This window comes from Danio aesculapii, chromosome 19, assembly GCF_903798145.1.
Source record: "Danio aesculapii chromosome 19, fDanAes4.1, whole genome shotgun sequence".
NCBI classification, from domain to species: domain Eukaryota; kingdom Metazoa; phylum Chordata; class Actinopteri; order Cypriniformes; family Danionidae; genus Danio; species Danio aesculapii.
Genome location: NC_079453.1, coordinates 7,688,567 through 7,708,679, shown reverse-complemented (window position 1 = coordinate 7,708,679; position 20,113 = coordinate 7,688,567). Strand labels below are relative to the sequence as shown.

Here is a 20,113-nt window from a genome sequence, read left to right as displayed (position 1 = left end):
CCTCGGATGCCGTAGTTTATCTGTATTTTTGAAAACCTGTTGAAAAAAATAAAAGGTATGTCATGCTAGTGACCTTGACACCTTCAAGCAACTTCATAGCACCAATAACGCACACACATGCACACACACAAACCTTCCATCATTGGTGCACAAAGCTCCCTTTGTGTGTTTGAGTGTGTGTGTTTGGATTCTGCATGCATGCATATGTGGATGTGTATATTGGGCCCCCTTCACGGGGTCAATGGGGGCCATTTAGTTCATTCCAGAACTATAGTCAAGTTTGGGAGGACGTCTTTGCCTGCTGAACCCCGATCACATTATCATTCGATTTCCTTCATCAGAGCCCACTTTAAAAAGCAGAAACACCCCCCTCCGCCCCATTCTGCATGTCTCAACAGGCTTCCATTTGTTGCTCTGTAAACCTGGCCACAACATACATTCGTCGTTGCTTTGATCAGTCCTTCATGAAGTTTTAATGACCGCTCATTAATCAGTCTCTTTAGGTGCCAGTGATTAATCTTCCTCACTCATTCTGAATCCTCGGTCGAGTGATCATTGACCTCAAATGTGTGGGAGATGGAAAGCTAATTGCAGCGATTGTGCTGTTTTGTGTAGACTTGTCAGCGGGTGAGAAGTTAAAAATCGAGGACAAAAGGCTGAAGGAACACTTTGATTTGTTATGACAGCTATCTTAGACAAGGAAATAAATACAACATGACTAAAATTAGGCATGTGCTATAATGATGTAGTCATTTATAGCAGTAAATAAATAAGTAGTTGTTTGAATTTATTGGCTATGATGTCATTTAAAGTGCTCATTCAAGCATAGGCTTGCTTGTTGAAATTAAATCAATTTAGCCATGCATTATTTGCTTTTAGGCAGTTTTGACACTTGATTTGACTTTGTTGTCCAAACCCAGGTCAGTTTTCAAGTACAAGCATAGTGTACCCTTATAAAACATTTATAAAGTGTGTGTGTGTGTGTGTGTATATATATATATATATATTCACTGGCCACTTTATTAGGTACACCTTACTTGTTGGACTGCCTTTTTGGCATAGATTCAACAAGGTACTGGAAATATTTTTCAGAGATTTTGGTCCATATTGACATGATAGCATCACACAGTTGCTGCAGATTTGTTGACTGCATATCCTTGATGCGATTCTCCCATTCCACCACATCCCAACTGTGGAGGCCATTTGAGTACAGTGAACTCATTGTCATGTTCAAGAAACCAGTCTGAGATGATTTTCGCTTTATGACTGGAATTAGCCATCAGAAGATGGGTACACTGTGGTCATAACGGGATGGACATGTTCAGCAACTATACTCAGGTTGGCTGGGGCATTGACAAGATGCTCAATTGCTACTAATGGACCCAAAGTGTGCCAAGAAAATATCCTCCACACCATTACACCACCACCAGCAGCCTGAACCATTGATACAAGGCAGGATGGATCCATGCTTTCATGTTGTTTACGCCAAATTCTGACTCTACCATCCGAATGTCGCAACAGAAATCGAGACTCATCAGACCAGGCAATGTTTTTCCAATCTTCTATTGTCCAATTTTGGTGAGCCTGTGTGAATTGTAGCCTCAGTTTCCTGCTCTTAGCTGACAGGTGTGGCACCCGGTGTGGTCTTCTGCTGCTGTAGCCCATCCGCCTCAAGGTTGGACGTGTTGTGTGTTCATAGATGCTCTTCTGCAGATCTCGGGTGTACCGAGTGCTTATTTGAGTTACTGTTGCCTTTCTATCAGCTGGAACCTGGTCTGGCCATTTTCCTCTGTCCTCTGGCATCAACAAGGCATTTGCGCCCACAGAATTGCCACTTACTGATATTTACTCTTTTTTGGACCATTCTCCGTAAACCCTAGAGATGGTTGTGCATGAAAATCCCAGTAGATCAGCAGTTTCTTAAATACTCAGACCAGCCTGTCTAGCACCAACAACCATGGCACGTTCAAAGTCACTTAAATCACCATTCTTCCCCATTCTGATGCTTGGATTGAACTGCAGCAGATCGTCTTGACCATGTCTACATGCCTAAATGCATTGAGTTCCTGCCATGTGATTGGCTGATTAGAAATGTGCCTTAACAAGGTGTACCTAATAAAGTGGCCAGTAGATAGATAGATAGATAGATAGATAGATAGATAGATAGATAGATAGACAGATAGATAGATAGATAGATAGATAGATAGATAGATAGATAGATAGATAGATAGATAGATAGATAGATAGATAGATAGATAGATAGATAGATAGATAGTTGCCGACTTTTCACATGTAGTAAACCACTCTGTTCAAAAGGTTTGATATTAGAACACATTAAGATTTTTTGTTTTGTTTTTTAACTTCTTCTGCTTACAAATATTATATATCATTTTCTGTTTATTAATTTCCATGAGGATTTATTTTAAGAAAAACAATTGTGAGAAAGTTTTTGCAGTCAGTTTTGCATAATCGAATATGTCCTTGGTGAATAAAAGTATTAAAACTGAATACACCTCAGTGATTGGGTGAATGATTTCAGACATGGCAACAGTGTATTTATATGAGTTGCTATATGTCTTTATATGAGTTTGTGCACGTCAGCGTTAAGAATCAGGAACACGCAAAAGTTCAAGCGCTCTGTGCGTCTGAGAATACGGTGGAAAAAACAGCACATAAATTACCTCTTTCTTCTCCCTATGAATCCATTTTGGAGTAATCTTTATGACGTACTTACACTGCTATGTCCCTCCATCGCTTTGATATTCTTGGATTCCCAAAAAAGGGTTATTTCTGTAAGCGTACGGTTATGGTTTTCATTAAGTTTCAAGAATATGTGAATTGCCCATTAGTGCTGTACTAAAGAAGCACTGGAGTTCGCCCTGTACCACTTTGTGTGTTCCCAGGGCCCATTTGCTTCGAGTATGACTCCTCTTTTTCTCTCCATCCCATTTTTTTTTCTCCTCATCTCCATCTCTCCCCCTCTCTTTCTCTCCTGCGCGTCTGTCTGTCATTCTGATTAGAGACGGCGGGGTCGTGCCACAAAGGAGAGGAGTGAAAGAAAACATCTCCAAACGAGGCCACAAACCAGATCTCTGTCTCTTTCTCTGTCTTGTTCGTTTCGACTCATTTGCTTACGCACCACCAAATGGCTGCATTCAGCATTTTACACCCAGAGCCTTCTTTAAATTAACATCAATTACTGGTAGACGTCACTTTTTCCTTTAATGTTAATTAGAGTCTAATGATTGAGGTTGAGCAGTGCATCATGGATAATGAAAGACAAATGTTGTTTATCGTATATATTTACCATCAATTTATTTAAAGATTAAATGTGAGGGTTTTTTGTTTTTGGAAGTCCCCAAAGATGAAGTTTGCACACAAGACAAAGTCAAGGCCTGGCCTGTGCGCGTGTGCTCGCAAGTAGCATTAACGCTGAACTGGTAATTTAGCACTTACGTGCAAATGCTTTACAAATGTCATCTACTACCCTTGAGTTTCCACTGACAACTGCTCCAGCTCTCAAAGCGAGAAAGGGAGGCGGTGAAGGAAAAGAATGAGAGATAAGGAAAAGAGAAGGCCACCTACAGACTCACATTCGTTTCTCACTCCAGCCCACATTTAGCACTCTCAATAACAATTGCATTTTTCTGAGTAAACAACCTTGAAGAACATTCTGTCATGTTTGATCCATATGCTATGAGGCTGTACGCACGAAATCACACATTTGATGGATCCTTGCCCTTTTCTGCAAAAAGGTTATTGTTTAGTCTATATTTATCCGTTGGCTTATATTTATGGCTATTGAACAGATCTTCAACGCCAACTATTTTAGTTGCCTGCTCCTCTTCTTCTTGAGTCATACTGGCATTAGCAGCTGTTTCAATGGGCTTACATACATAAATTGTCCACAATACCGAACTGTCAAAGCCGTGAACAGAGGGAGTTAACTGTATGTCCAACAATATAATTTCATACATGTATGAAAATGACAATGAAAATACAACAAGACCAAGACATTAGCAAAAACAATGTTGAAAAGCTCCACACAATACATTCATGTTCTCCTAACACAAATCAATTAGGTTAACTAACAAATTAAGTGGATTGAACATAAAACAATTAAGTTGTCCCAAAAAATCTCAATAATTGAGTTGTTTTCAGCTCATTTAAAATAAGTAGTTTGAACAAGCACGGGTGACACGGTGGCTCAGTGGTTAGCACTGTCACCTCACAGCAAGAAGGTCACTGGTGGGTTTCCTTGGGGTGCTCTGGTTTCCCCCACAGTCCAAAGATGGGTGAATTTAATAAACTAAATTGGCCATAGTGTATGTGTTTTAATGAGCGTGTATGGGTGTTTCTCAGTACTGGGTTGCAGCTGGAAAGGCATCCATTGTGTAAAACATATGCTGGATAAGTTGGTGGTTCATTCCGCTGTGTCGACCCCTGATGAATAAAGTGCCTAAGCTGAAGGATGATGAAGTGAACAAGCAAGAAAAAATATTTTTCTGAGTGTAGTTTTTAAAAATATAGAGTAAATACATGTACGTAAAACACATTATCAACTCAAAAGTTATCCCATTTCTACTGGGATTTAAATCTATGCATTTTTGATATGTGTGAGATGAAAGTTGACCTCTCCAAGATGGCAGGCATTGTTGATCCCTGCACGCACGGGATGTTAACATGACGTCAGATTAACGCTGTACCCCAGCATCGTGGGACGCTGATTTTGTTTGGAAATGAAAATCGTGTTGACGTCAGAACCCAGCGTCAGGCTGACGTCAGTGTCCAACGTCCAACCTAAAATCAACCAAATATCAACATCTAATCATGTTACAGCTTGACGTTGTGTGGATGTTACCACTATGACGTCTGTCAGACGATGGATTTTGGTTGCCATACCTGACGAATAAATGTCAGTATTTGACGTCAATAGGACGTTGGTTTAAGATGTTGGATTTTGGTCACTTTCCAACACAATCTAAAATCAACAAAATATCAACGTCATTTCGCACTTTTATTAGACGTCATAATAACGTTGTCCTTAGACGCTGGCTAGACATTGAATTTTGGTCACTTGACATCACGACCTAAATCTAACCTAATATTAACATCTTATGATGTTGTGTGCCTGCTGGGATGTGTCAGTGTGGCATCTACATATACATGCTGGTGACAGCTTCACACAATCATCTGATGGATCCATGCCTTTCTCTAACAAAAAGGTTGTTGTTTCCCTTATAATAATTAACCAAGGTTTTGTTACTTGTGATTAAGTATGACAACATTGTTTTTTTGGAATATTGATTTCACTGTTAACTCTGGTTAGTACTATTTGTTAAGACCATTTTGGGGGATGTAATCAAAAACAATGTTCCCAACGTATTTCCTAACACATTTTTAATTTCTGTAGGTTCCGAGAATCCCAAAAGAGCCACATACTGATAAATACTGTTATGATAGCTGTTTTAACATGAAGTTATGATTGAATTGCCTCTTGTTACAATTATAAAAATAGTTTAATAACAACGCAGGAAATGTTCATGAGCCAATGACATGACCACATTGAAATGGTCATGATGGGGCAATCTTTATTTTTTAGCAACTTTGCAGACGTACAAATTCATAATATTCATCGATGGAATAACCTAGCTGCTTTTTTCCACACAATGAAAGTTGTCAAGCTAAAAAAAAGTTGCTACCTTTGTGTTGCTTGAACTTCATCTCCGTTCACTGCAGTTCTTACAATCTGTTAAACTTCTCCAGACAAGTTTGAGTCCCACTGAGGAGAAAAAAAGGCATTTGAGTGTGGAACAACATGAGGATGACTAAACAATAACAGATTTCAATCTCTGTGTGAACTATTACTCACACAACAACTCTTAACACAAAGCTCATTTTAGTGGTGTCAACTGTGAGGAACGTGAGACCACCGCTGACGACAGATTTTATTGGTTTTTCGGTCTGTTTCTGCGGGACAACATGTCATCGGCACCTCACGATGCTGGCCGGGATCGGACGGCGTTGGCGGTCTCCGCAGCAACGCTGCAGTGACGCGAGCCCGACACAAACGGTGAGTGGGCGTGGCTACGTGCGCGCTCCTCCCCTCCCTCCCCCGCTCAGCGTGGGCGGCCCCGTGTGGCTGGAAGAACGAAACACGACACCCCGAAAGAGGAGGAGGAGGAGGGGGCAGACGGGAGAGAGAGTTGCACGGAGTGAGTGGAAAAAGAAAAAGTCCGTGGAAAGAGAGGGAGAAAAGTGGATCGGGCATTTCAGCCTTCTCGTTTGTTTTGATTCTGTCTGCTTCGCCTCGTGTTTCAACCGTGAAGGCTCGAATATGCAACTTCGCAGCGTCTATGAAGTAATCAGGAGTTCAGCGCGGACACGGTGCTCCTCCATCGGCACGACGCGCTCCGATATCTGACCGTAAAAGAGCGAGTCTGTCCGGCCACAAGGCAACAACTAGCGTCCTCCACGTTGGGGAGGAAAAGCAAAACAGCAAAACTACAAACAAACCGGGGGAGGACGAGTGAAGGGGCTGGATTTGAGGAGGAAAAGTTTACAGAGGAGTTTTGTGTGTGTGTGCGCGATCCTGAGCTCGCCGAGAGGAAGAAGTTAATTTCATCTCTCTTTCTCACTCACTCTCTTTCTCAGTTAGCACGACTGCTAACGAAGCGGCTATACTCTCCAACATGAAGACCCCGGGCGATACGGGTAAGTTTTGCCAAACAACAACACCCCCACCAACACCAGATAGGTATAAACCAACTTTAGATTTGCGTAACAAGTCAGCCACAAAACTACAAGTAAGTTTTTTAGAGTTTAGAGATGTTTGTCGGTTTCACTCTCGATATGCAGCCCGCTAGTTGCCCACAGATTAGCTAATGTGTTTAAAATATTCATATTTTAGGTACTTTTTTAGCTAAAAATCCAAGTCACACACAAGTCAAATGTGCCATGTAGCGTTGCTTTAAAATGCTTATAAACAAGGTTGCCGCTTTGTAAAGTTTTAATGAGTTTATATAATTTGTTTGTTTATGTGTAGACTTTAGCCATCACTTCGATGTTGTTTTGTGTAGCTGTCATTAAGGCTGGAAAAAGTTCGTGTATAGGGAACAAATAATCGATATTTGGGAGTACACAAGTTTTCACAACTTTTGAACCGTCCTGACCTAGACCGTGAAGGGTGTTTTATATACGTTTCACATAATAAATTAGTGTAATACGCTTTCAGGTTGCATTAAGCTCTAAGGAAATGTAAAGGTGTTAAAATGACCTAATAACCGCTTGTGTTGATCCAGTATGGCATCCACCATTTGCGAGCAACTTTCAGCCATTTGGCCCTGAGAAAGTGGCATCCCATCACAGCGCCTCTCTGTGTGTGCCGGAGGATTTTACACAAGAAATTTCACATTTCAGCTGGCTTTGTCTTTACTCTCGTATTAAGTTAAGTTATAGGGTCTTTTTAAAGTGTTACAAGAATGCCTTACTTGTCTCCAAGTCCTACTTTTCTTTGTTTACTTTTGTATGGAGACTATCGTTTTCGGAGAAGTGACAAACATTTTTACTTGCTCTTTATTTTACAAGTACATTTTTTCGGTAACCTCTTAGTTGTGAGTTACGTGTTTACTTTCAGTTTTACAGTATGTAACTGTAATGTATGAAAGATAAAGCTTTAACAATTGAGTTTATGTTTTTACTAGATAAAGATGGTGGATTTGTGCCAGTTTTAACTCTAACTCATTTCAATAGTTGTGGAGGACCCATTGTTAATCTTAAAACTATACAATTAAATGAATTTTTGTAATTTAACTTTGTGTTTGGTGCTTCAAACCCATTGATTCATAATAACGCGGTGAACATTCACATGGTTGTATGGAAAAATGCTGCCAGTTCATGTCAGTTCAGTCTCTGTTGGGTGTCTGAGCTCCACCAACGCTGAAGTCGTGGTCTTATGCATTAAACCATTAGCTAATTCTTCCATTGGTCCACCCCCTCATTTGGTCTGCAGTATAAAGTAAGCCTTCTTATGGTATGGTAGAAGTTTTCCATGTTGTGTGTCGTGTCTGGGACGCAAGTCTGCGTTTTCGTGTAGGCGTGCAGAGGTGGGGTTCTGCACACACGCTTTACTAACTCAAGTCAACTCCAAACAGAGTGGGATTTTAAAACGAGCTGACCTCACAAAACATTCAATCTTAGTCATTTTCATTGACCCATGGTATTCCATTAGGAGCACATTGTGGGCAGCCTGTTGCTCAGGCATGTATGTGCATTGTTTTCATCCTTCACCCAACCCTTTAGCTTAAGATTGTACAGTATTTAAATAAACAGATGGCAGAAAAGCGTTTCTGTAAACGGAAATGAGCTGTATTGTTAGTCTTTGTGGCATATCAAATTGTTCCTTTTAGGCTAGGTGTTCCCCGCCCAGGTCACCTCGGCTTTGTGCTGCAGTGATGAGATCTGCCCCTTTCTTTTGAGTAGCTACTTTGCCACCCAAGGGATTAAAGAGTCACCTAAACCAGCTATTTTACCTGCCGGTTAATAGTATTGTCTTTGGATGAAGTCACTGCCGTACTGCTTTGATCACACATTTGGGATTTTTTTTTTATTTTGTAACATAAGTTTGTCCAGAAAAACAAGTTTAATTTGTATTTAAACCTGTGCTGTGTTCTCGGTAGGGTTTATGCAAACGTATACACCGTTGCATCAGTTGTTTGCACTTTGGCGCTCTGTTTGGCCGTCAACTCTTGCCCAGCTAAGCATGATATCTGTCTGTCTGCCTTGTAGGCCAAATAGTGGCCTATTTTCAGTGCCTTTTTCCAATTGCGTTATTCATTATATCAACAGTTTGCCACATGTGGGTCTTACATCTGGAACCGGGCTCTCTGTTGTCTCTTCCAGCATATGAAGTTTAAGGGACCCACATGGGCAATTAGCCAGTGCTTAGGGAGGGTGGCGGTGGGTGCCATTATTTTTCAAAGGAGGGTCCGGGTCAGGGTGGGCTAAGCGTAGGTGTTGGTGTATAATTTCTCCTTCGCTGCAAGGTATGATTCACTGTTCCATTGGCAAGAATGTGTTTCTTCTTGGTGAGGAGGAGCTATTTGGATTTGTTTGACTTTTTTTTTTTTTTTCCATTCTTGTAAGCATTAGTAGTATTAGTTGTAAGATGTGTAGAATTTAAAAGTGTAGTTCACACAAAAATAACAGATCTGTCATCATTTACTCACCCTCTACTTGTTAAACTCTTACAGTTTCTTGTTTTGAACACAAAAAATTTGGAAACTGCTAACCTTTGACTTTTCATAGTGTTTTTAGTGTATTTAGATGATCTTTTACGTTCATCATCAAAAAAAAAAAACTTGAGGGTGAGTAAATTGGATTATTTTTGTTTGAACTGTTCTTTTAATGCAGTACAATATTCACTGCCAATGCTAACCCTTTGGTTTTTAAATGCAGCCTCTACATAATCGATCTGATATGGTGAAATTATAGATGATTGGGAATGAGATTCCGCGCAGAGAACTGCTCTTGCTTTTCAAGTTAACATATCATGTAATCGGCCTGGCCTACTAGCATGATTTAAACTGTCTCGAGTCACTCAGGAAGTGTGCACGTGATTGGTTGATGTGTTTTTTTTTTATGTGGCTCTGCAGATTGGCTGTGTTTCCTGGCTTGTGTTTTTTCCTGGAAACACCGTATATGACAAACATCAAACCAGCCACACAGACACATATATTACATTTAGTCCTGCAGCAAAGTGCGTTAATTTACTTTCCGCCTCAATAATGTGCTCAGAATACTACGAGTATTACCCTAACCGAAGAGCAGTGTAGATAATCAACGACCAGATGATTTGGAGCTTTCTCAACGCATCTGCAGGCTTTTTCTTTTTAGCATTAGAGTCATGAGTTGCTATTTTCCCATTTGAATAAGGATGACTTCTACCAGAGCTTGAAGTTAGTTCAAATTGAATTTTTTAATGCTTAAAATATAGAGTGTAATATCGAGGAAAGCTTTTCATGACTGCCTGTTTTCGTAGGACATCCTATTGGATTTGTCCCTGGAACACTCAAAAAATGACACTTGCTTCATGTTCAAACTGATTAGGGTCTGCTAGACAGGGGCATAACTTGTAGTACATTAGAGGCGTAACTTGAAGTAATGGAGACCCACATGTCAAAACTATGTTGTTGGCACTGTACATCAGTTATTAACGTCTACACCTACTACACACCTAAACCCAAACATCACAGTTATTAATGTCTACCTTCCCCAACCATAAAACCAACCATCACCGTTATTAACGTCTACATTTTCCCCAAACCTAAACCGCACCATCATAGTTATTAATGTCTACTATTTCCCCTACCATAAAACCAACCATCATAGTTATTAACGTCTACACCTTTCCAAACCCTAAACCCAACCATCATAGTTAATGTCTACACCTACCCCAACCTTTAACCCAACCATCAGTTATTAACGTCTACATCTTCTCCAACCCATAACCCAACCATCAGTTATTAACGTCTACACCTTCCCCAACCCTAAACCCAGCCATCATAGTTATTAATGTCTACACCTTTCCAAACCCTAAACCAAACCATCATGGTTAATGTCTACACCTACCCCAACCTTTAACCCAAACATCAGTTATTAACGTCTAAATCTTCTCCAACCCTCAACCAAACCATCAGTTATTAACGTCTACACCTTCCCCAACCCTAAACCCAGCCATCATAGTTATTAATGTCTACACTTATCCAAACCCTAAACCCAACCATCAGTTATTAATGTCTATACCTACTCCAATCCTTAACTCAACCATCATCATTATTATAGTCTACACCTTCCTCAACCCTAAACCCAACCATCACAGTTTTTAATGTACAGCCGCGAGTTGCGGAGGCTTTCATACTTGACACACTCGGCATTATACTGTTATTTGCAACCACAAGGTGCGACCCAGAGTAGGCTAACTGTCATGACAAAACAGATAAAGAAGTCAGTGATTGGAGTTGCATGGGGGAATTGCTAAATGAATTAATATAAAAATATATCAAATGAATTGGTTGTGGATATATTTGGAGAGAACTTGTGAAACATTTGGTGAAAATGTTCTCTGTTAAATATTTCCGACAACATCTCGTTGTGACATCTCGCATGGTTCAATGGGATCTCGACAACTGCAAATCACGCCTCTCTAACTTACTACAAGTTACGCCCCTTCATCTTACACCCGTCTTGCAGTCTGCAGACAGATACACTTGTTCAAACTACTTATTTAAAATGAGCATACCATGTAAAAAATGTAGGGTTCCACACAATTAATTCACGCTGTCCCAACACAAATCAATTAAGTTAACGTAACAAATTTAGGTGGATTGAAAATAAGACAATTAAGTGGTCCCAAAAAAATCTAAAGAATTGTGTTTGTTTCAGCTCATTTTAAATAAGTAGTCTGAACATGCAGCAAAAACAAATTTTTTTTGGGACAACTTAATTGTTTTATGTTCAATCCACTTAAATTTGTAAAAACTAATAAGTTAACTTAATTCCTTCATGTTGCCCCAACACAAATCAATTGGCATTTTTTCAGTGAATCAAAAGATGGATCCAATCACTGACCTGAATAGTACGGTTCATCTTACTTCAAAAGGCTTTGGAAATATTTCTTCTTTTTATCTTTTAGAGTTTGCTTTCCTGTCTGAACTCTGAAGCCTTAGATCAGTAGCTGTTGTTTTTGTCTTGTTATGAGCGATATGGTTTGAATAGCTCACAATACATATGACTTCTTCTCTGTTTTTGTTTCTGTATAGTTCGCAGGTGGTGTAAGCTTCAGGTGGCCCTTTGTCATCTAACGGCACACCTTTCTTTAATCTGCGTTTCAGAATTCAGGTGCCAATGTATCGAATGGATCTTTGTGCCAAGCAGGTTGCCATCCGAGGTTTGAGCCCAAGCGACTTGTGAAGTGTTGTGTCTAGTGGAGACCACGGTTTGGTGGGAACTCTGAGGTTTTGTCGAGACTGCGGCTGACAGTTTTTCCCCCTGTGTGTGTTTGTCTCTGTGTGCGTGTGGCTTTGGCTGTCCTTTTGGTGTGTGCGTGTGGTCACGCTCGTGTAACAATTTGTGAGTTTGCGATGTGTATACTTTCCCTGACATTTTCTAGAGCATTCCCCTTTGGAGTTTGTGCCCAGGCCTATGCTCAGCAAAGTTGTGAACTGTTAGGGAACATTCAGACATTTGTTTTTAAGTTTAAAAATAGCTGAGATGGCAGAACAAGGCTAAAAGTAAAATATTGCATTAGTAGTTTGGGAAAATAGCTTTTGGCTTCACAAAACAGAAAAAAATGGCATTTTATGTTATATTAAGTTTACTATTTAGTAGTTGGAAACATAAAGATTTGTTTTTAATAGTCTGTTCTCCTCTAGGTTTCTTCAACTAGTATATATATATATTAGGGCTGCACAGTATTGGAAAAATGTAACATTGCGATATTTTGTTGTTCAGCGATTAGGCATGGAACAATAACCATTTTCAAGGTGTACCGCACTTTAGAAAAGTCAAGGTTTTAAAACCGCAAAATGTTCAGCTATATCGTTCCTAAGGTGTGTAAGATATTTTATTTACTGTTTTATTTTAGTTTTTTAGGACAACAGTATCTCCAGCAGAAAGGATATCCAAAGCCGTTTTAAATTGTAAAGAAATCTGTGTTTTAGAAACTAATGAAGACAGCAGAAGTCAATGATTCATTTGAATAATTATTATATTGTTTACTGCTCCAAGATATTTAAAATGTTTCTCAAAATGAAGTATATTGGGGGAAAACAGTTGTTGTTTTACACCTAGACATATAAAAGGAATATACTTTAGAGCAGTAATAACAATACAGTGAAACCGTGATATTTTTATTCAAGGTTATACTGTCAGAATCCTACCGGTCGATGCCTAGCTGCTAAACCTAAAAGCACATGAAAATGACCCCATTTAATGACATGTTTTTACTACAAACTCAGTTCATGTATATATGTGTGTGTAGATAGATAGATAGATAGATAGATATGTGTGTCATATAGTTCTTTCTAGCTGTTCGACATTTTGCACTGTAAATTTTTTTTAACTGACATGCCATATAGATCCATGTGTTTTTGTTTTTTGCATTGATGACTTCAGTTGTTTCTTATGCCAGGAGTTTTCCATTGTTTATATTGCATCAAGTTAAAAACTTAAACCCAAAGTTAAAAATGATTTTAGTTATCGTTCTGTAATGCTAATTGATTTAGTTTTTATTTTCTATACTCATTAGTTCATATTGCACATGTCTCTGTTGGAATGATTCATCCAACACCTTTTTTGTTTGATTATTTCATTGATTATAGTTCCTTTTATTTCTTCACAGCTTGCAGTGAAGTACAAGCAGTTGCCTTTTTACAAGGAAAAATACTTCAAGTAGTTTCTTTTCTCTCCTGTAGCTTCCCTAATCTAGCTGGTGTTCTGCTCGAGTTTCCATGAACTAATCTTTGCATTTGTCCTCTATAGATTCTGTTCTGAAGTTCTAGATTCTGTTATTTTTGTAACTCATAAATCACAATGATTTTGTGACAATGGCGAAGCCCTTTCCCGTAATATGGTTGTAATGAAGACAAGAAGTCACGGGTGAAGTGAGTGTTGTGTGTGCAGCACATAGTTTATTAGTGGGGCCCAGACCCCCCACATTCCACTTTAATGGCTGCTGTCTGTGTTGCATTATATACACACACACACACACACACACACACACACACACCAGCCTACTCTCAAGGAGGAGGCACACACACACACGTTCCTAATTCTCACAGTTGCGCGCTCTCTTCGTCTCTTGAGCTGCCATCTTTGTGGTGACGCCACTTTGACTCGCTCCCACTTTTATTTTTATGCAACCAATTTATTTTTGCAGGCAGGAACCAGTGCTGCTGCACTAGGAATAGAGACCAAGAGGAAGAGAGACTGATACTACATAGAGGTCACACAGGTTCGATCTGGTCTTCTGATCTGACTCACGGAGGTCTGTGTGGAGGAGAGAGTGCTTTCAGAACCTGTCAGTGGGTTTCCAATTACGTGTAGGCCACCAAATGTGGCAGTGGAACTTTTAGCCACTTTTGCAAAACAGTGGAAATTAGAGCGTTCAGACACAAAATAATTTGTCAACCGAACATTCTCAGTGATGTCTCGTGTCTCTTAGGTGATTTCCAGTCCTTTAAATCATGCGGTTTCGAGTAGAACGACCTATAAAGTTGTGCCGGCCTCAACGGGACATTTAGCCTAATTCTAACTTTGTCGAGAGCTGGTGGCCGTGACTGACATGTGGCTGTGCATAGTTTGCGGAGGCCTGATGTCTGTGCGCTAATGGAAAGCTTGTAAATGAAAGGCCCATTAGAAGCGAGGGAAAGGATTGGCGGAGTTGCAGTCTTGGCCTGGGGTGGGAGAGAAAACAGGGAGCGACGGTGGAGACGGCGTTCTAATCCCACAGCTGGAGCCACGCGTGTGCCGTCAGCGACTGTGTGTGTGTATGCATGTGCTCTCGTCTTTGGAGGAAAATGAAAGTGAAGCCTGAGTCTAGAGACTTAACCACAACACAGAACTTAAAAAGAAGCAATCTATTGACTTCTCGTTCTCGGCCCCACACCGCCACCACCTTTTTTTTTTCCACTCTATCGTGCTCTTGATCTCTTTTGTGATCTCGCTCGTTCTTAATTCCTTTTTATTTCGAGCCTATTTCCAGATGGGTGGTATTGGCGTCGAATCTGCAGCGCTCTACAGTCATTGCGGTACTCTGTGAGATAGTGGCTAGGAAACTACGTAATGCTACACACTGATATGGAGGTGGAAAGCGGAATTAAAGTCAACACGAAATCAAAATTGACACCTTTACTTTCATAATACGCACTGCTGATCTTAGCATGCTTGATTAATTGTTAGTTCCTTTATTTCAAAGAAAAAGGCTTGCCTTTTTAATCAGTGTGGGAACTTGATCTAATTGGGATGCCTGGGTAACTTTTCGTTTGTTTAAAATGCTGACTACTTTTAGTGATCTTTTAGGTTTAAAAAGGGCACTGTGATTTCTGTAGAAATGTGGAAAACAAGGACAAAAATATAGAACTGTGCCATAAAAAATATATATATACATTTATAATGTGGAATTTGGAAAATGTTGACTGATTAGTAGTGATTGAGGGGTGGCACAGTGGTTAGCACTGTCGCCTCACAGCAAGAAGGTGGCTGATTCGAATCCCAGCTGGGCCATTTGGCATTTCTATGTGGAGTTTGCATGTTCTCCCCGTGCTGGCGTGGGTTTCCTCTGGGTACTTCGGTTTCTCCCACAATCCAAAGACATGCACTATCAGTTAATTGGGTCAACTAAATTGTTCAGTGTGTGTGTGAATGAGTGTTTGGGTGTTTCCCAGTACTTCGTTGCGGCTGGAAGGGCATTTGCTGTCTAAAACATATGCTGGAATAGTTGTCTAGAGACTAAGCTGAAGGAAAATGAATGAATAGTGATTGGGGCTGCATGATAAATCCAAATCAGGATTAATCGAAAGCACTATTCTATGATCAGTAGTAAATCTGCTCTGAAAGCCAGATTGCACTCTCATGTAGAAATTCCAAACACCCGTGAAGGAGAAACGGCCAACAAATCACCATATCGGTTGTTAACGGTTTTCATTGATTAAACACGACTAATCATCACATGACTATGGAATCATCTTAAAGAAGGATTTATTTCAAACACTCAACTGTCAACAAGTCATGAAGTGAGTTTAGTGTAAAAACATGTCATTAAATGGGTCGTTTTCACATGCTTTAAGGTTTAGCAGCTAGGCATGGGTTGGTGTAAGATTCTGACGGTATGATAACCTTGGATAAAAATATCACAGTTTCATAGTATTGTGATTACTGCTCTAAAATATGTTTTTTTTAAATGTCAGGGCAATTTGAACACAATACGTTTCATTTTGAGAAATATTTATATTATTTTGGAGCAGTAAACATGTCAAGCTAAATAATTCAAATGAATCATTGACTTCTGCTGTCTTCATTAGTTTCAAAAACACAGATTTCTTTACTATTTAAAACGAAATCTTTGGAGATCTTTTCTGCTGGAGATACTGTCATCCTAAAAAGCAGAAACAAAAAAATTGTAAATAAAAATCTTACACCTACCATAGGAATGGAATAGCAGAAAATTTGATGGTTTTAAAAAAAAAACCTTAACTTTTCCAAACCGCAGTATACTTTGAAAAAGGTTATCGTCCCATGCCTAATAGCACCAATATAGAGCCATAGATCACTAAGAAACTGCAGTCTTCGTATTGTTCTTCAATGTATAATTTAAACTATAAAATCTGTGAATGTCCTTTAGTTAAAGGTGCCATATAATGCACTAATACAATGTCTTTTAGTTATCTTTTATCTACATAGAAGGTATTTGGCTTAGGTAAGTGCAAAAATTCTCCAGAAATTGCTTAACATTCCCATTTACAATTCTAGGAATTGACTTTAGAATGAAATTATGTTTTTATTTCTCTGAGTAAAATTAAAATTCCTCTTTTTCTGTATTTGGCTTTGTGTCATTTGTATTAGAGCTCCTTAACTCTATAACTGTCTGCTCTACTAAATGGTTGACCATTTTTAAGTAATTGGTTGACTGTTTTAAATAATGACTGTTTAAAATAATGGTTTACACACACAGCATTGTTGGTTTCCAAAAAAACAAACATAATTCTGTTGCTCTACTACACTTGATTTTGGTTTTATTGTAAAAAACAAAACAAGAAAACATGTTAAATAAAAATCTGAAATATTTTATGGCATACATCAAAAAATAAAGGTAATTAAGTCTTCAAAAATGTTTTATTTTGAATATTTTTTTAATAATTTGGTCTTAAACTTCATATTTTCAGATTTTTCATAGTATATGTATTAATTCTGGTACTTTAACCATAAACCAACATATCAACCATTTGGTAGAGGCTGATATTTTAGAAATGATGGGGTGTGTTAAATAAAATGCATTGAGTGTGTTAACTAGCAACATTAGGAGTTAAGAAATGCTATCCAATTTTCTTGGTGGGGCAGTTAATGTTAATGACAAGATAAAAGTCCCACATATATGGGGAATGTAATGGGCTGTGTTAAACTTAGAACATAAGGAAACACTTTTATCATCGTCGTTATCTTACTAGGAAGCATTATGGCCAGACAAAGACTGCTGGCTCTTGCATATTAATGATTCAGAGTGTTGTGTAACAGCCTAAGTTCTCATTAACATATTTTTCTATGGCCGTTTGCTCAAATAAGATTTTTAAGAAAGAAACAATTATATCTAAAATTGATTAAAATTAATGAATTAAAAAGATCTGAAAAATATATTGTGAATGTTTATTTTAATATCATGAAATTAATAAATTCTTTAAGTGTTCAGTTTATTTAAGTACACCCCAAACAAATCTATCTTTGAAATTCATATTTTAATAGGAAGCTATACAATATTATATTCGTGCATATACATTAGATTAGTCAGCACTGAAGCCAAATCTGGAGCTTATCTAACAAAATAACTTACAATAACAGTCCAAAAACTAGCACACCCAAATGTATAATGTTATAAAAAAAACATTAAATGCAAATTTAAAAGAGGAAAAATCAAGAGAAGCAAAAAAAAAATTAGATGAAATTTGGTAGGTTTTAATTTATTTTTGCAATATTTAGCTTGAATTTACTTGTATCATATTTTAATTTCTAAATATGTTTGGTGACTAAAATATTATTTTAATAAATAAATCTGTTTAATAAATCTGTTTTGTTTAAATGCACCAAATACTTTGCCTATATTCGCTGAGAAATGGAAAAAAATATTCATTTTCAAAATGGGCTGTACTCTATTATGCAGTGTACTGTATATAGCTAATAAAAATAGCTTCTATTTTTTTTAGGAAAATGTTTTGGAAGAAATATCATTATTGCAATACTCAACCACAATATTTTCCCAGTATCATGCTGCCCTAGAAACATTGGTGTTTAACGCTCATGTCATGTACTGAACTCTTACTCAACTATGCTTCCGTGTATGGTTTTTCTTTCAATGACACCTTTAAATTCTTGCTAAGTTGTTTCATCAGCTTTTAATAACTGAAATGTATTATCTATGAAAAGTCTACAGAAAAATGTAAAATGTTTTCAAATGAATCTTAATCAGTTTTTTTCTAGTTTCAACTTTATTTTCTTTAAGTACAATGGTTTTATTGTCTTTGTCTATCTGGATTTGAGCGGATCTGCTCTATTTTGTAAGTAAAATTATTTGCAAATGTAATTTCACGTTAGCTTTAAAGGTGAGACGCAAATCGTAGTCATTGCCTGCTGTGGTTGGTCGTTAATGGGGGAGGTTGAACGCACTGAACGTTGCCTCCAGGGTCCCCATGGAGATATTCAGACACCTAGTCTCCTGTCTGCCACACTCGTTCACTTTTCTTTAGACATTCCACAACACACACACACACACTTCTCAGCCAGGTCACACACATACAATCTGGAGAATCACCTGGGGCCCAGATGACTGTCTCCAGGCCAGCCTTTTGGTTTAATGGTGCTTTCTTGCTGTTGATGTGGACCAATCACAGCTCTCAGCATGGTGCCAGGGCTTGAAATCAGACAATCACATTATCAGACATTGCATCATTGGCAAAATGCCAGCTCAGGTTTACTTCAACGTTGGCTCCACCCGCTACTTCAAACACAGCACTCAAGGTTTGAATGATGATGTTATAACAATAATTTTTTAGTATATCTGTGAGTCAACATTTGCTAACTCGGCTGATTTTGCATATCAGTTGAATTCTCGTCCCCATCCCCCAATCAACAGGTAAATCTCACAATAGGGACACAAACTGAGTGCGTCTTCAAACGTGCTGCGACAAGTCGCTGAGCTTTGTGTTAAATGCTATCTTTTAGACGTTGCTGCTGCAGAATTGTTTTAAATCCTGTTTTCAGCATCATGGAAATTGCAGGGTTCGCAAGCGAATACGCCTCGTTTTTCAATACTTGCATGGCTTTGCACAGGGTAGGTACGGCGTCTATCGCTAGTCGCAGCCACATGGAAATGCCAGTAATAGAACAATGATCTCCAACAACTGGACGAAGAAGAATCAGAATCAAAGCCCACAACTGGGAGGGAACACCGTAGAGGATTTAGCAAGCTGTCTTCTCAACAGACCAATAATAGGGAGCGCAGCAATAGGCGGGACAGACACACTTCATGTTTATTGCTCAGCAAAGTCGGTTTAAGTCTGCGTTTCTGTTTTTGGCGACTCTGGAGAAGAGTTCGCCTGGTCAGTCCTGCCCAGCCCTGTATAATCTGGCACAGGCAGGGTGATGGCAGTTAAAATTAGCTGCTCTGAATGAGCTTAGAGCATCAAGGGGAAAACGCTGAGCTTGATTATTGTAGCCAGATTCAATCTGGCTGACTTCCACCTACCCTCCAAGACCAGGAGGGTGAGGTTCACATTTGCTTCCCTGAAGTCATCAGTATTACCATGCAGAGTCTTGCTGGTTTGGAGTAACTGATTTATGACCCGTTTCCACTAAGTAGTTCGGTACGGGTCACCTTTATCACGTTTCTACTGCCAAAAGGGTACCAATGGTGGTGTAGGACAGAAAGTTTCAGACGACGTCATTCTCGCTCGAGGAAATGTCTAAGTAAAGCTGTGCGAGTCGTTCACATCATATGAGAAGCACTTCTCACTAAACAGATGCTTTATACACACAAATACTTGTGTATAAATGTTCATTACCAACCTTTCCATAAACAGGATTTGATTATAACTGCCGACCAATGATAGTGTGAAATGGCCTACTGTAATGTCTGTAATTATATTAAATAAATAAATGCAACATATATGAACACACACAGACCCTTACAGTCTCCGACATATTACCAATTACAGAAAAACTACATTTTTTAGGTTGCTGAAAGAATCATTTGCTTGTTTTTTCGGGCTTCTTCTTTGTTATTTCGCACAACACTCTTGCGTTTGTCCGTTTCAGAAAGGATCGGATGTCAGAAGCACTTCAATAATCA

The 20,113-nt window shown here is 38.8% G+C and overlaps 1 protein-coding gene across 2 annotated transcripts in view; it reads left to right on the top strand.

Moving 5' to 3' along the window:
• Positions 1-6,166: 6,166 nt before the first annotated feature.
• The window catches only part of erf (Ets2 repressor factor), a 48,895-nt gene continuing 34,948 nt past the window's right edge, over positions 6,167-20,113 (top strand). For both annotated transcript variants that reach the window (XM_056479360.1, XM_056479359.1), the window contains exon 1: positions 6,167-6,714. In XM_056479360.1, coding sequence (XP_056335335.1) covers positions 6,693-6,714 — 22 coding nt within the window. In that variant the 5' untranslated portion in view covers positions 6,167-6,692. The remainder of the gene's footprint in view (positions 6,715-20,113) is intronic.